Here is a 14,398-nt window from a genome sequence, read left to right as displayed (position 1 = left end):
TAAGGAAATGGTCCAGTTTCATTCTTCTGCATGTGGCTGTCCAATTTTCCCAACACCATTTGTTGAAGAGACTGTCTTTGTTCCATTGGACATTCTTTCCTGCTTTGTCGAAGATTAGTTGACCATAGAGTTGAGGGTCCATTTCTGGGCTCTCTATTCTGTTCCATTGATCTATGTGTCTGTTTTTGTGCCAGTACCAGACTGTCTTGTAGAGCCAACTTTTTTGTGTGCACCAAAAATGTCCAGTCTGATAGAAAACCCACAAAGCACAGTGAGTGGAGAGAGGAACAGAGAATGTCTGACATGCAAATCCTGGAAAAAGCTACATTTTAACATCTTCTCAAAGCAAAGTACAATGACCTATGTCTCAGAATTTCACTAACAGTAAACAAGTACTTAAAAGCTCAACAATCATGATTTACTCATTAGCCATCGTGACTAAAACTGAACTCAATGACTGACAGCCCTTTTGAATAACCTGCCCCTCAGCTAGGCTAACCCCTGACCCCTGACCCCTGGGAACACGCAACCTCACTTAGGGTGGCGACTCCCGACCTTCTCCAGGTCCATCTGCTTAGCTGCATGCCCCACTACCACAGGCGGCACCTCCCTCTACCCATACTGTGGAGACTTCAGGATGGGATGGGGCAGGGCAAGCGGGGTGGGATGGGAGATAAAGCTTGAGAAAGCACTGTTTCCTTGTGTGATGTGTGCCTTGGTTTCTCCAGCTGGGGAAGCTGGGGGTGGAGATGGGTCAGACCCACTGGGGCCACACAGTTTCCCAACTCTGAAGGCCCCACAGGGAGGAGCTCTGAGGGGCCTGGGATCAAATCCCAGTCCTGACAAGCAGCGACTTCCTCATGCTCCCCTGTGCCTCCGTTTCCCCCACCACCTGGAAGAGCGCACTTGCTACGGCTACTCACAGCCTGTGTGCCAACCACCTGTGGCAGCCTCACCCCAGCAAAAGCTTCACTCTTCCCCAAACCCCCGGGTCTCTGAAGATAAACCTCTGATACAGCTGTGTCTGCCACAGAATGCCCAGATCACCTCTCTCCATGGCCAGAATCTCCTCTCCTCACAAATTTACTTACTGAACCATTCTCTTTCCTTCCTGCAATGTTTCCTTTTTTCTCCTACTTACGTGTTTGCTCTTCTCTTATTTATTTCTCCTCGTCCCTGACTCTGTTGCTGGCTACCGTATAGCTCAGTCCATGAGAGCCCAACATTTTGACATTAATAGTGTCAAGGTGACGATCAAAAGGTGTAATTCCTGTTCGCTGCACTCAACTAATCCAACGGAAACTCTGACCATCAAAATGAAAAACACGCAAAAGCTTCCAGAATAAAGCCTGTAGGAATGCTCATTGAGTGAGTCAGAATAACAGAGAGAAGAAGAGATATAATTTTAGCCTTCTTAAAAAAAAAAAAAAAGGAAGCATCAAATGCCAAGCCATTCACTCTACTTTTAGCTCCACATGATGAATAAATAATTTAGTTTAGCTCATGCACCAACTGCTTATTTCTATTTTAGTGAGTGAGCAGGCGTAAATGTGTGCCGTCACGTAGGAGAATTCTCTTCTGGTGTAAATATTGGTTAACTATCACTTACAAACATGTTCATCTTTGAGTAGCTGGCTTTTGAGAAATGTGTCTAATGCTGAATGAAAACATCAGAAAGCAGACCAGTGATTGCCAGAGGCTGGGAGGAGGGGTTTCCTTCCCAAAGTGGTGGTGGTTGGACAAAATTGTGGATGTACTAAGTGCCACTTACTTGTGCACTTTAAAATGGTTCAGTTTGGGGCGCCTGGCTGGCTCAGTCTGTGGAGTGTGCGACTCTTGATCTCAGGATTGTAAGTTTGAGCCCCACATTGGTTGTAGACTTTACTTAAAAATAAAATCTTGAGGGGCGCCTGGGTGGCTCAGTCATTAGGCCTCTGCCTTCGGCTCAGGTCCTGATCCCAGGGTCCTGGGATCGAGCCCCGCAGCAGGCTCCCTGCTCAGCAGGAGGCCTGCTTCTCCCTCTCCCACTCCCCCTGCTTGTGTTCCCTCTCTCACTGTCTCTCTCTCTGTCAAATAAATAAATAAAATCTTAAAATAAATAAGTAAATAAAATCTTGAAAAAATAAAAATAAATATACACATGAGTCCTTCCCCGAGCTGGTTCTGCTCAGCTCTTTGGATCAGAGGGACAGTCTGCTGGAAGATGCTGGGTGCCTCGCAGAGCCAAGGGGTGGGAAGGGCTCCGGGCAGGGGCCCTGCTGCACCCACAGCCAAGGCCAGTGCTGGCCCCTCAGTGGGCCCCCTTGAGTTTCTGAATGGTTCTAAAAGCAAGTCACATTCTAGACAGGGATATGAAGTGTGTTCATCACGTTTACACAGTGGCAGTGACTGAAATTGAAATCTCTCTCTGCAGATCTCCTTTTTGAAAAGTATGTTCCCTGAATGTTTCTCCTTCCTCATTTTTCTCTTTGAAATAGCAAAGCGGTGGATTCAGGTGCCCCCAGGTGAGGGACAGTCCAGGGACCTCCAGTCTCCTCCTGGCCTGGCTGTCCCAGCTCGTCCACACAGCTCCCACTCCTAGCGGCCCTGAGCCACTTATTCCCCACTTTGGGAGTTGAATTTTCCCATCTGCCCAGCAGGGATAGGACCCCACCACCATGCTACCTTGGCCTGGGCACCCAGTGCTCTGTGCTGACCAGCTGCATCCAGGAACACTGAGTTCTCACAGTGTGGGGCCCGGCACCCCTGCATGCCCACCCCCACCATGAGTGAGATCGTCTCTGAACCGTTATTTGGGTGTGGCCCGACAACAGCCCCTCTTTCCAGAGTCCCAACACTTCCAAATCACAGTGCTTTGGCTGTGAGGCTGCCCTCACTGTGTCTCAGGGTCACCCCTTAACTTGGGGTACTGCTGGAACGTGGACTCAGACCACCGCCAGGTCCTGGCAGGTCAGGCCAGGAGGGGCATCCTCCCTGTTCTCACCCTACTTTGCACAGGCCTGCTGTCTGGGAGACACAGCTGGGAAATCCTACCCTCCTCCAGGAAAGAAATGGGGGCAGCATCTCTGATGTTCAAGTGCATGGTTCTCGATGCTATTGGTACCGTTTCTGTAAAGCCCACTTCAGCCAGGGGCTGCCCACCTGGTCCATGGGGCGCTGTGGGCTCAGGCCCCCCAACACCTCCTGTCTGGGACACTCTGCTCACTTAGACGGTCAGTTCAGTCAGCCAGCAGCCTTGCATTCTAGCACATTCCCACCCACAGAGGCTGCATGTGTCTTCAGAAGGAGCCCCGAGCCTCCTGGTTCAGCCTCCTCCCTCTGCAGTTGCAGAAGCTGAGGTGACATGATATCTTGGGGGAAGGAGATGCCCTCATCGCTGGTCATGGCCATGCCCGGCTGAGTGACTGTCCCAAAGGCAGACCCGCTCACCTGTCTGTGCTCCCGAAGACAGTTTAGGATGAACCACCCTGAACTCGGAGTCACCTTCCCCACCCACCTGGAAGATGACAGGGGCCTTATTTTCTGGTAAATAACTGTGGTCTCAGGCACTAAGCATCAGAGGGCGAGAGGCCCCTGTATGTCACTGTGGCTAGAGGGAGAGGAAGTGGGGGGCCAGCCGGGGAGGTGCTGGGCAGACGCGGGCCCCTCTGCTGAGCAGTTATCATCAGAGGACAACTGGAAAACAGGAACACTGGCTTCCCTGAGAAGCCCACAGAAGCGGCAGACGTCTGGGCGGGCGGCAGCAGGGGCCTCCTCTCTGGGAAGGAGGCTGCAGGAGGCCAACGTGACTCTGCCGGGCACAGAGCACCCAGAGCCCAGAGCTGCCTCTTAGGCTCACGCTCACCAGGTCCTCACAGCCCGTGGGAATGGTGGGTGCCCTGAAGTGGGTCGCCAAGCTGGACACCTTTGTGAGCAGTTTCCTGTCCAAGAGAAGAGGCCAGCCCCTCTTCTGCTGGGCCAGCCCTGATGCCACTGACCTGCTCAGACAGGAGGTACAGTGCGGGCTCAGCCCAGCCTTGGCCAACATCATGACCAGCTGGGCCCTGAGCTCCAGGGCTGGGCGATTTTTCTCACAGAGGCCATGGCTGCCCCAGACACCACAGCAGGGCCTGGGTCACTCCCAGGCTTCCCCACGCCCAGTGGCACATCCTTTGGGCCAAGTATGATGAACCCAAGACAGTGTGGGAGGGAAGGATCGAGTCCCTGTGTCATCTGATGGAGGACCAGGGGCCAGCTTCTGGCAGGCCCCCACCCTCCGCGGACCACCACCTGCCAGGGGAAGAGCAAAGGCAGAGGGCGCTTGGTCACTCAGGAGACAGAGGCCAATTGCAAGGTCCATTTCCTCCCTCATTCAAACTGCACACAATGGCTACCACCGGCAGTCAGAAGATTCCAGGAAGGATTCTCCCCTGCAGTCTTGGGGTGGGGGGGTCCTGCCCACACCTCGATTTCAGACGCCTGGACTTCAGAGCCAGAGAGATTAAACATCCATTGTTGTTAGGCCCCCAGTCTGTGGTCGTTCGTTACAGCTGCCCCAGGAAATGGACAGGCCGTCCAGCGTTCCCGCGCTGGGTTCCTGCACTGCGCCCCCACTGCCCGCCCCACCCAGTGCTCACGGACCGGGCGCTCAGGGCCAAGCGCAGACGCCCAGCCTCGCAGGATGGATTCCAGGTCTGACGCCTCTGGCTTTGCCTCTCCCGGACGTCAAACCAGCACGACACTATTTAAACCCACGAGGCAATGGTCTACCTTCCGGAACGAGCACATCATTCTAGACTGGAAGAAACAGATTTTACTTCCAAATGAATTTTCTTAGTCTAAAAGAGAATTCAATGTTCTTCACATTTACCAATTTATTTTTCCCATTAAGACAATACATTTCAGCCTTCTGTATTAGGGTCCACGAGAATTTAATACGCATATGTAGGATTCTGCCTCTGTAAATTCCTTTTTCTTTTTAACCAAATAAAATGCCATTTGTGTCACGAGTCACAAGCAAACTCGGCTGAGTCCCATTTGGGGAAGGCAATTCATTAATTACTGGCTGCAAGAGGAGGGAATACACAGCCCACATAAACCAAAAACAGCCTGAGGTTCATGTTCAGCCAAGGAAACCCCGGGACAGTGGTGATGACCTTCGTGGCTCTCCGCCAGAGCTTATGGGACTATCTCCCAAGGGACAACCGTTAGCAGGTGGTTTCAGGCGGGAAACTCGGGCGTTCATGGAGGGGCTGCGAAGCCAGGCCGAGTCCCAGGCTGGACCCTGCTGTGACAGTGGCAGTGAGGCTACTCTATGCGCCCAGGGCAGCCGCCTTCTTTTCCCACCTGTGGTCCCAGCAGCGTGGGAGCCTCCTCTCTCCCCAGCCACGTCTCCGAACACAGTCCCATGCGAGCTCCCCATGAGTGAAGGACTGTGCTGGGCTGCCCGAGGCCTGGATTCCAAACTGCACACTCCGCTAAACAGAGGTTAACTCTGGGAGTGCAGGCCTACTCAGGAACACACGGACCACAAGCCAGCTCTCAGCCACGGGGCTGGTGGTGATTAGAAAGTTCTCCAAGAGCAAACATATGCTGTGAACAAATAAAACCATCTCAAGGGCGACACAAGTAGCTTCATGTCCGACAAATCTCCGTAAGTTACCAGAACTAAGAAAAGAAGAATCTGCTTCTTCAATGATAAAGCTCTTCACAAAGTTCGTGCCTTAATCAGAGCAACAAAAATAACTTACAGCCGTGTCTGTGAACGTATACACACGTGTGTGCTCATGTACACGAGTACTGTGCACACGTGTGTGTGCTGTGTATAGAGTATATTACACAGACACATATCAAATACACATATACTGTGTCCTGTGAAGTATCTGAAAGGCGAGCACCGTTCTCTCGAAACCCTGTAACTGAAAAGTCACACTGTGGTGCGCGCGCCTCATCTCTGCAGGTCGGCGGGAGACGAGATGGAAGAAGCGATGGGGAACCAGAAGCAACGTGCCGGATCGCAGGCGCGAGCGTGCTCTGAGAACAGCATCCGCGGGGGCTGCGACCTCCAGGTCCTCACAGAGGCTGGGGCAGGCCGTGTCTCTGGAACGGAGGTGTTCACAGACGAAGGGGCAGAACCCCGAAGGGTGGCGTCTCTGGCAGCAGGCCACGCAAGGGCTGGGCAGCGCGGCATCTCAGGCCAGCGTGGTGCAGACAGTGGGACCAACTTCAGGAGGTGCTGGAGCTGCTCCAACAGCCTGGAGAGAGGCAGAGGGCATGCGGGGTCTCCTGGGGAAGCTGGTGCCAGCCTCCAAGGAGGAAAGCTAAAGCGAGGCCCTTCTGAAGAAGGGAAACCTGGAGACCTCGATGCTCTCTCAGGCGGTGACTGCCTTTTACACGGTTTTGTTTGTGGATCTGATAAATCTACGTCTCCGATGTTTTAAAGCCCAATCTCCTGGACACCACAGCTCTTTTCAGTTTTTGCTTATACACAATTCCTTCTTTGCAGCTAATTAAGCTGAAGAAGCCGGGGAAGAAAGCTTCAAACAAATGTTAAAAAAAAAAAAATCTCTTAATGGGAAATCAGCTCACAGCCTGTGACGGGAGTGATAGGCTCCGTCGCTTCCGACACACCCTGCTGCTTCTCCTCACCCCAAAAGGCCCGAGCAAGGAGTAAGCAGGTGTGACCGGCAGGACCAAGGCAGGACCACGTGGCTGTCATCCTACAGCCACTGTAGCCCCCAGAGCTAGTGACAGAGGACACAGGGGGTGCTGGGGGGGGTCTCCAGCCAGAAGCTGACCCTCTGCACAGGAGGAAACTGGGCTGGCTGGATCTGAGCCCCTCCTTGCCCATCACCCAAAATCAGGGTCGCCCTGGGTTGGGGTTAGAGGCTAGACAAAAGGGGCAGTCCCCACTGTAGGGAGGAGGCACCAGAGGACACAGGGAGGTAGGGCTGAATGATTGGCTTTTAAGGAGAAAATCTGATACAAAGGCAGTTTTATTATTATCAAATACATGGAAGCATTTATGACATAATTTAAAACATGAATACACTGAAGAAATTTACCGTATGCTCTTGGTGGCACCACGGAAGGTAAGGAAGTAGAAGATCATCTCCTTCTTAAGGAATTACACTGTAAAGAACTAGGGATAAAATATGATTCGACTCTCAGTTCAAACTTGAAAGTGATGGCTTTATAAATCGTGTTTCGAATCTTGAAGTGGTTGCCAAGGGAAACCGCAGAGTAGCTGTAAAATCAGCAAACCCACCACCGTCTGCGGTGGTGTGTAGGCATCTCCTGGCAGAACATTTGTCAAAGGCAAATAGAAAGGCAAAAAAAACCCACAACAAGGTCACTAAGTAAAAGCATTTTGATGGTCTTCACAGGGAAGAAAAGCCACTGCTCTGAGTCAGAGGGGCCACAGAAGGGGCACAGAGCCAGCCACACCATCCACACTCCTGCTCTCACTCACGCTGTGTGATCCTGAGAGAGTTACCCTCTCTGGGCCTAATAACGTAACCTATCTCATGAGATCGTTCTTCTCTGCTCTTGATAAGGGAGGGGCACTATTATTACTAGCTGTTAGCAGAAATGAAACAGAGAAAGAAAGATGGGATGTTCCTGCTGGCAAAAGGAAGTTGGGGAAGCAGCCAGGAGAAAGTAATCAGAAAATAGTGAGTCTCTTTGGGAAAAAAGTTGGGAGGCAGAGATTGTAGAATTTAGAGTCCGTGGGTGCCTGGGTGGCTCAGTTGGTTAAGCGACTGCCTTCGGCTCAGGTCATGATCCTGGAGTCCCTGGATCAAGTCCTGCATCGGGCTCCCTGCTCGGCAGGGAGTCTCCTTCTCCCTCTGACCCTAACCCCTCTCATGTGCTCTCTCTCATTCTCTGTCTTAAATAAATAAATAAAATCTTTAAAAAAAAAAAAGAATTTAGAGTCCGTTTCATCTATCTTCCTCTCCCACTGTAGAAACTCAGCAACCAGAGAAGGAAAGGTAACACCGTGCTGGAAACACCACCAGCTGGAGCCAAGGGGAGAGACCCTCACCAGTGAACAGAGAGCAGGAGCCCAGTGGTGGCCCTGACTTCACTCCCCAAACAGAGCTTGGCTGTCCAGGCCTTTTACTCACCACATCTACCTGGGAGAAGAGGCCGAACGAGGTACCAACCCTCCAGATCCGAGGGAGGCTCCAGGGCCAGCAGGCCCAAAAGTAGGAGGTGGGCCCCTCAGCTATTCTGCGTGTGTATCACACTTTAACAAAAAGTTATAAAAGGAAAAAGAGACAAAGAACCCAACCTGAAAGGAAACATTACCCAAGGAACAGAAGGACATTCACCCCAATTACTTCATGCAATGGAACAATTTAACAAAAACATTAAGTTGGTGGGGCGCCTGGGTGGCTCAGTCGTTAAGTGTCTGCCTTTGGCTCAGGTCATGGTCCTGGGGTCCTTGGATCGAGCCCTGCGTCAGGCTCCCTGCTTGGCGGGGAGCCTGCTTCTCCCTCTCCCACTCACCTTGCTTGTGTTCCCTCTCTCTCTCTGTGTCTCTGTCAAATAAATAAATAAAATTTATATATAAAAAAAGCCAACAAACATTAAGTTGGCAAAATGAGAGATTTTTTTAATGAAATAACTATTTAAAGAAAAATTTTTAAGATTTATTTATTTATTGGAGAGAGAGAGAGCACAAGTGGGAGGGGCAGAGGCAGAAGGAGAGAGAATCTCAAGCTGACTTCCCACTGAGTGCGGCGCCCGATTTGGGGCTCGATCTCACCACCCTGAGATCACGACCTGAGCTGAAACCGAGTCAGATGCCCAACCTTTTGTGCCACCCAGGTGCCCCATTTAAAGAAATTTTTTAAAATTGTAAATGAGGGCGCCTGGGTGGCTCAGTTGGTTAAGCAACTGCCTTCGGCTCAGGTCATGATCCTAGAGTCCCAGGATCGAGTCCCGCATCGGGCTCCCTGCTCGGCAGGGAGTCTGCTTCTCCCTCTGACCCTCCCCCCTCTCATGTGCTCTCTCTTTCATTCTCTCTCTCTCAAATAAATAAATAAAATCTTTAAAAAAATAAAATAAAATTGTAAATGAAAATTGTAAGAGTAAGGAAAAAAACCAAAACATCATTTACTAAACTGATAAAAAGGTTAGAAACAGCTAGAAACAGTTTACTAAAATAAAAATTACCAACAAATAGGAAAGGCTTGAGATGCCCACAGAAATTCAGAAGAGAGAGACAAAAAGATCAAAGCAGGGAGAGAGAAGTGAAGGGATGTGGAACACAACTAAACCGATCCAGCACAAGGATAATGGGTACGGCACGCAGCATGGTAACAGCTCCCCAAAGGTATCCACGCTGTAATCCTCAGAATACATGACTCTAGGAGCTTACATGGCAAAGGGCAGGTAAGGCTGCAGAAGGAATTAGGTTTGCTAACCGGGTGATCTTTAAATACAGACATTATCATGGATTAACAAATGGGCCCAGCGCCATCACAAGGGCTCCTGAAAGCAGAAGAGGGAGAGTCAGGCTGGAGGGGTGCAGCGTGAGACAGGAAGCATTACTACTGTCAGCTTCGAAGGCGAGGAAGGGGCCTGGAGCCGGGGAGTGCGGGAGGCTTCCAGAAGCTGGGAAAGGCAAGCAAACAGACTCACTGCTGCCACCTCCAGAAACGACACAGCCCCTACCAACACCTCAATTTCATCCCAGGGAGATGGTGGCCCCCCAGAATTGTCAGATAATAAATCTGTGTTTTAAGCTACTAAGTTTGTGGCAATTTGCCCAGCAGCAGTAGGAAACCTGATGTAAACACCAATCAATGTAACAGATGTTTTAGGGGACATAAAGTACATTTCCCTGAAATTAAATACAAAATCTGCAAATTCAAAGAGTACACAGTGTATCAGAAGTTCAACACCAAGCATTCGACTTTGAGATACGGTCTGCTTAAGCTGAGGAACTCTGAAGAAAAGGCAAATCACCCACAAGGAGAGACCAGCGGACCTCAGAGCGAGTGAGGGAGCGAGCGAGCGAGCCGGCCCAGTGGAGCCATGGGGACAAAGTGTGGAGGGAAAGAACATTCAGCCTGAGGATACATTCTAACCTAACCGAGATACTGTTCACAGATAAAGACAAAGGACAGACATTCTCAAACATGAAAATACTCACGAGCCCTTCCTGGAAAATGGCTGGAAATGAAATGTAGCTAATTAGAGGGACAGCAAAATACAGAAGTCAGAGACACAGTGGTGGAGAAAAGACTCATGGTCAGCATCTGATACTGAGGGACTACGGGCACTGCAGCCCCAGTACAGAAACCGGGGTAAATTTAGAGCAACAGGGGTGCACACGAGGAGGGGGTGAGGGGGTGGGAACAGGAGGCTGGGAACGCCCTCCCCTTCCGATGCTCCTCGAAGTACTCATGCAAAGTGAAACGTGTCTTTAATAATAATAGTAATAGTAATAATACTGACAATGATTCCAACTCCTTACAATCTCCTGGAAAGTGTCTTTTTAACCTAAATCATCCCTCTGTGTGGAGGAAAAACCTTTAGAAGAAAGCGTTAATTAGTTGCTTTTACAAGTGCTCAGTTCGCATATAACAAAAAGAAAGTAACACAACAAAGCGTACCCAAGCCTCTGTTCAAACAACCAGGACACATATTCTGTCCACACTCCTCCCATTTGCTGCACATCACTCACCGACTCACAGGGACTGAAAACTACAGCTTCTTCCCCCCAGGCACACAGTTTTAAAAGCCTGGTGCTTTATTTGTTCAATGTTTACTCCTCCACCCACTGCGCCCAGGCCCTTGAGGACCCCGCTGTGGAGGAAACAGACAAAACCTGCCGCCCTCCTGCAACTTAAGCCCCAGAGCTGAGCCTTCCAGCAGGGCTCTGCCACACCTGTCAGGAGCCAAGGGCTGAGCACTTGAAACGTGGTTAATATGAACCTTTCATTGTATCTTATTTTCACTCCTTTAAATTTAAAAAATCTCACGTGGCTGATGGCATCACCTTGGATAACACAGATCTGGAATCAGAGACAGAATCTGCATTTTCACAAGTCCCCTGGGTGACTCTCGCACTGGCAGCTTCAGGAAGAGTCCAGGTTCTTGGCATCGGTTCTCCAGAACCAACCCAAAACTCTCCCCAACTTTCTCCCCACCCCCACACCTCCAATCTTAAAGGCCTGTCTCGGCCATTCCGCCTAAGTCGCTCACATCCCTGCTCAGAAGCCACAGTCTTCCTCCCTCTGCCAGCTCTGCAGACCACTTTTTGTTTTTACATCCCTCATTCCCACATAGCCCACCTTGGGTCCTACCACAACTTTTGCCCTGCACCTCCTGCCCCTCTTGCCTTAAATCAAGTTATCTCCCAGTGAGGCCCCTGGACCCAAAACTTCCTCCTCTGCACTGTCTTCTCAAGCTTACGCTGCCCCGTTAGGGCGGGAAGCACACCTAGGCTGGCTTGAACATCAAGACTCCACTTCCCGGGCTGCCCTCTTCTGCTTCTGGAGAACCCGACTGCAAGCCCAGGAGACAGAGAGGGGCAAGACGCTGAGCAGCCAGGTTTGTGTTGGAAGTGCTCCTTGAGCCCCTGACATGACAGTGAAAAGGTGATCGCAGGCAGGTGCCCTTCACAGCCACCCGACCTGCAGACCTGCACCGTCGGGGCAGCCGGCCTGGGTGAAGACCCTGACTCTCCTGCCTGCTGGCCCAGCTTTCTGCCCACCTCACTTTCCTCTCCTCTCCCCTGCCCTTCTTTCCCTCCTAATGTCCACCCCGTCTTGGGGCCTGCGGCCCTCAAACCTCAAACTTTGGGGACCCTCTGCCCACTGTCCTCAAGCTCTGAGTCCTCTGGCTTCCCCACCTGGAACCCACACTCCTTCACTTTCTATGGTGCTTCCCTTCCTCGCCCTCAGGCCGCATTCTCGAGGGTCATCTGGGTTTCTTGCCCTCCCGGGCCTGTTCGCCAGGGCGAGGAGCCCCTCGGACACGCCAGGAACCTTGGAGAAGCGTCCAGACTAGTTCTCTTGCTTCCTCTCTCCCTCCGCTTCCATCTTACCCACGCGCAGAGCCACCACCTGGGAGCCTCCGCCCGCTGCGCTCGGATCCCACGCCCCATTCCCTCCCGGCCGCTCCTTAACCCCCACGCATCCTTTCCAAACGCGTTGCACGCGCTTGTGGCCTCCCGGCTGGGCCCACTTACAGCAGCCCGGCTACCTACTCCCCAAACCCCACCTGTGTGGTCCGTCCGCTCCCCTCCGCCTCGCAGTCATCCCGGGTCAGAAGTACCCCAGCACCCTGCCCAGCCGCTAGTTCCCGCGGGGAAGCGGACCTTGGTGAGACTACGGAGGACGCGCTGTATTCCCCACGTGGGAACTGAGGGTGCAGCGGGGGATTCCCTCGAAGCGCGCGCCCGACTCAGGCAGAAAGGCGGGCGGTGAGCCCCGCGCTCCTGGATCCGCGTCCCTTCGCGCATTCCACCCCCGCTCCTCTCTGCGCCCCCTCGGCCCCGCTCCCAGTCCCCGCACCTCCAGCTCCTCGGCGCACTACTCTGGTGCCTGGGTTCGGCTCCACTCCGGCCCGCCGCGCCCTCCCCGGGTCGCCGGTGCGCTCCCTGGCCCTCTGCGCGTTCCCTTGGTCCCCCCAACCCTGCACTCCCTGGCCCGCTGCGCGTTCCCCGGGCCCAAGGCGCTCCCTCTGCCCCTCTCCTCCCAGGCCGCCGCGCGCTCTCCCGAGCGCTCCCTGGCCCGCCGCGCGCTCCCCCCGGCCCCCAGTCAGATCCCCGGCCCGCTGCGCGTTCCCCTGGTTTCCCGTGCGCTCCCGGGCCCGCCGCGCGCTCCCCAGGCCCCGCCCCCACCCCACCGCCGGCTAGCCGCGCGCTCCCCGGGCCCCCTTGCGCTCCCCCGGCCCACCGCGCGCTCCCTGGGCTCTGTTCCCCCGTCCTAGCCCCGCGCTCACCCGCCGGGTGGCCGTACGGGGACTCGGCCGCGCCATCCTGCAGGCTCGCCAGGATCTCGCCTTTGCCCACGTCGCTGTCGCCCACCAGCAAGAACTTGAGCAGGAAGTCGTAAGAGCGGACAGGGCTGCCCAGGGTGCTCATCGTGCCGCCGCCGACGCCTGCGCCCATGCCCGGCCCGCGGGACGGCTCAGAGGCGGCTGACAGGCACCGAGGCGCCGAGCGGGCCCCGCCGTCCGCAGATCGCAGCGGGCCGGCGGCCCCCGCAGCTGACAGCGCGTAGCCCCGCCCCACCACGCCCGCCCCGCCCCGCCATTGGCGAGCCGCAGTTGCTAGGGCGGCTGCGCGCGCTCATTGACTGGGCTGCCCGTCCATCTCTCTTTCGTCTCCGCCTCCAGGCCATAGTCCACCCGCCCCTCCCAGGAGGATCTGTTAGTCGCCGCTGTTGCTGGACTGGAGGCGGGGCAGGGGCGGAGCGGAGGGCGGGGACCAAAGGCGACGTTGTTACAGCCACAGCCAATGAGGTCCGGAGGCGGGGTGGGGCGGAGCCAGGGGCGGGGAGTGAGGGGCTGGGCTGGGTCTCGCGCTGCTGTGGAGCGGCGAGGGCGATGCCCGGCCGGGGCGTGGGCCGGGCTGCAGGGATGGCTACCCGGATGCCGCTTCCTCCACGTCCTGCCACCTGGAGACGTCGCTGGGCCGGGTGGGGGAGCCGCAAGGGCGGGTTCCGTTCGCGGACAAGCAGCCGGGAGGCCAGGGCCAGGTCACCTGGCGTCAAGCGTCCCTGTACCGGTGAGCCTGGGCGCGCGGTGTCCCCCACGGTTCCTCCAGAACCTCGTCTTTGTCCCAGAGCGCGTGGTGCGCGTGCCTGTGTGTGCGCGTGCGCCTGTGTACGTGTGCACGTGTTCGTGTGTATACCTACGTGCTTGTTCGTGTGCATCTATGGGCCTCCGCTTGTGTGAATGTGTGTGTGTGCGGGAGCTGGGGGAGAGGACAAAGTGGGGACCCTCCAGTCCCCAGACTTCTCTCCCCATCTAGGGGGTAATGGGCGGTGGAGGGAGATTGGCCTGATTGGCTCTCAGATCCAATACCAAAATTCCCATGTAGGTATGGGCCCTGATGGGAATCCATGCCCACCTCTGGACCAATCAACTGTAGTAGGAAGCTCTGGCAGCAACCCACAGGGAAGATCTCTTCATGCTTGGCAACCTTGTATCGTTCCTCTTAGAATATCCTCTGAGTATGCGTAATCAAGGTCCCCACCGGACGACCCCCGGGGCTCCACCCTTGAGATGTGGGTGAGCCTGGCGGTGCACTCAATGCTGGGCAGAATGGGGTCTGGGTGCACTCTTGTGCATCCCATCTAATTCAAGTGACCCACTTGCACACCTACCGTCTCCACATTCTGGGCTATCTGCAGCTCTGGGAAAGGCACAGCGATTGGAAAATGTGCTCCCTTGCCAC

The 14,398-nt window shown here is 54.1% G+C and overlaps 1 protein-coding gene across 1 annotated transcript in view; it reads right to left on the bottom strand.

Moving 5' to 3' along the window:
* The window catches only part of RAB40B (RAB40B, member RAS oncogene family), a 24,591-nt gene extending 11,393 nt beyond the window's left edge, over nucleotides 1-13,198 (bottom strand). Inside the window, exon 1 of the mRNA XM_006740505.2 lies at nucleotides 12,940-13,198. Coding sequence (XP_006740568.1) covers nucleotides 12,940-13,108 — 169 coding nt within the window. The 5' untranslated portion in view covers nucleotides 13,109-13,198. The remainder of the gene's footprint in view (nucleotides 1-12,939) is intronic.
* Nucleotides 13,199-14,398: the final 1,200 nt, after the last annotated feature.

This window comes from Leptonychotes weddellii, chromosome 15 (genome assembly GCF_054177405.1).
Source record: "Leptonychotes weddellii isolate Sample4059 chromosome 15, ASM5417740v2, whole genome shotgun sequence".
NCBI classification, from domain to species: domain Eukaryota; kingdom Metazoa; phylum Chordata; class Mammalia; order Carnivora; family Phocidae; genus Leptonychotes; species Leptonychotes weddellii.
Note: the sequence above shows the minus strand (reverse complement) of the source record. Positions and strands in the feature narration are given on the sequence as shown.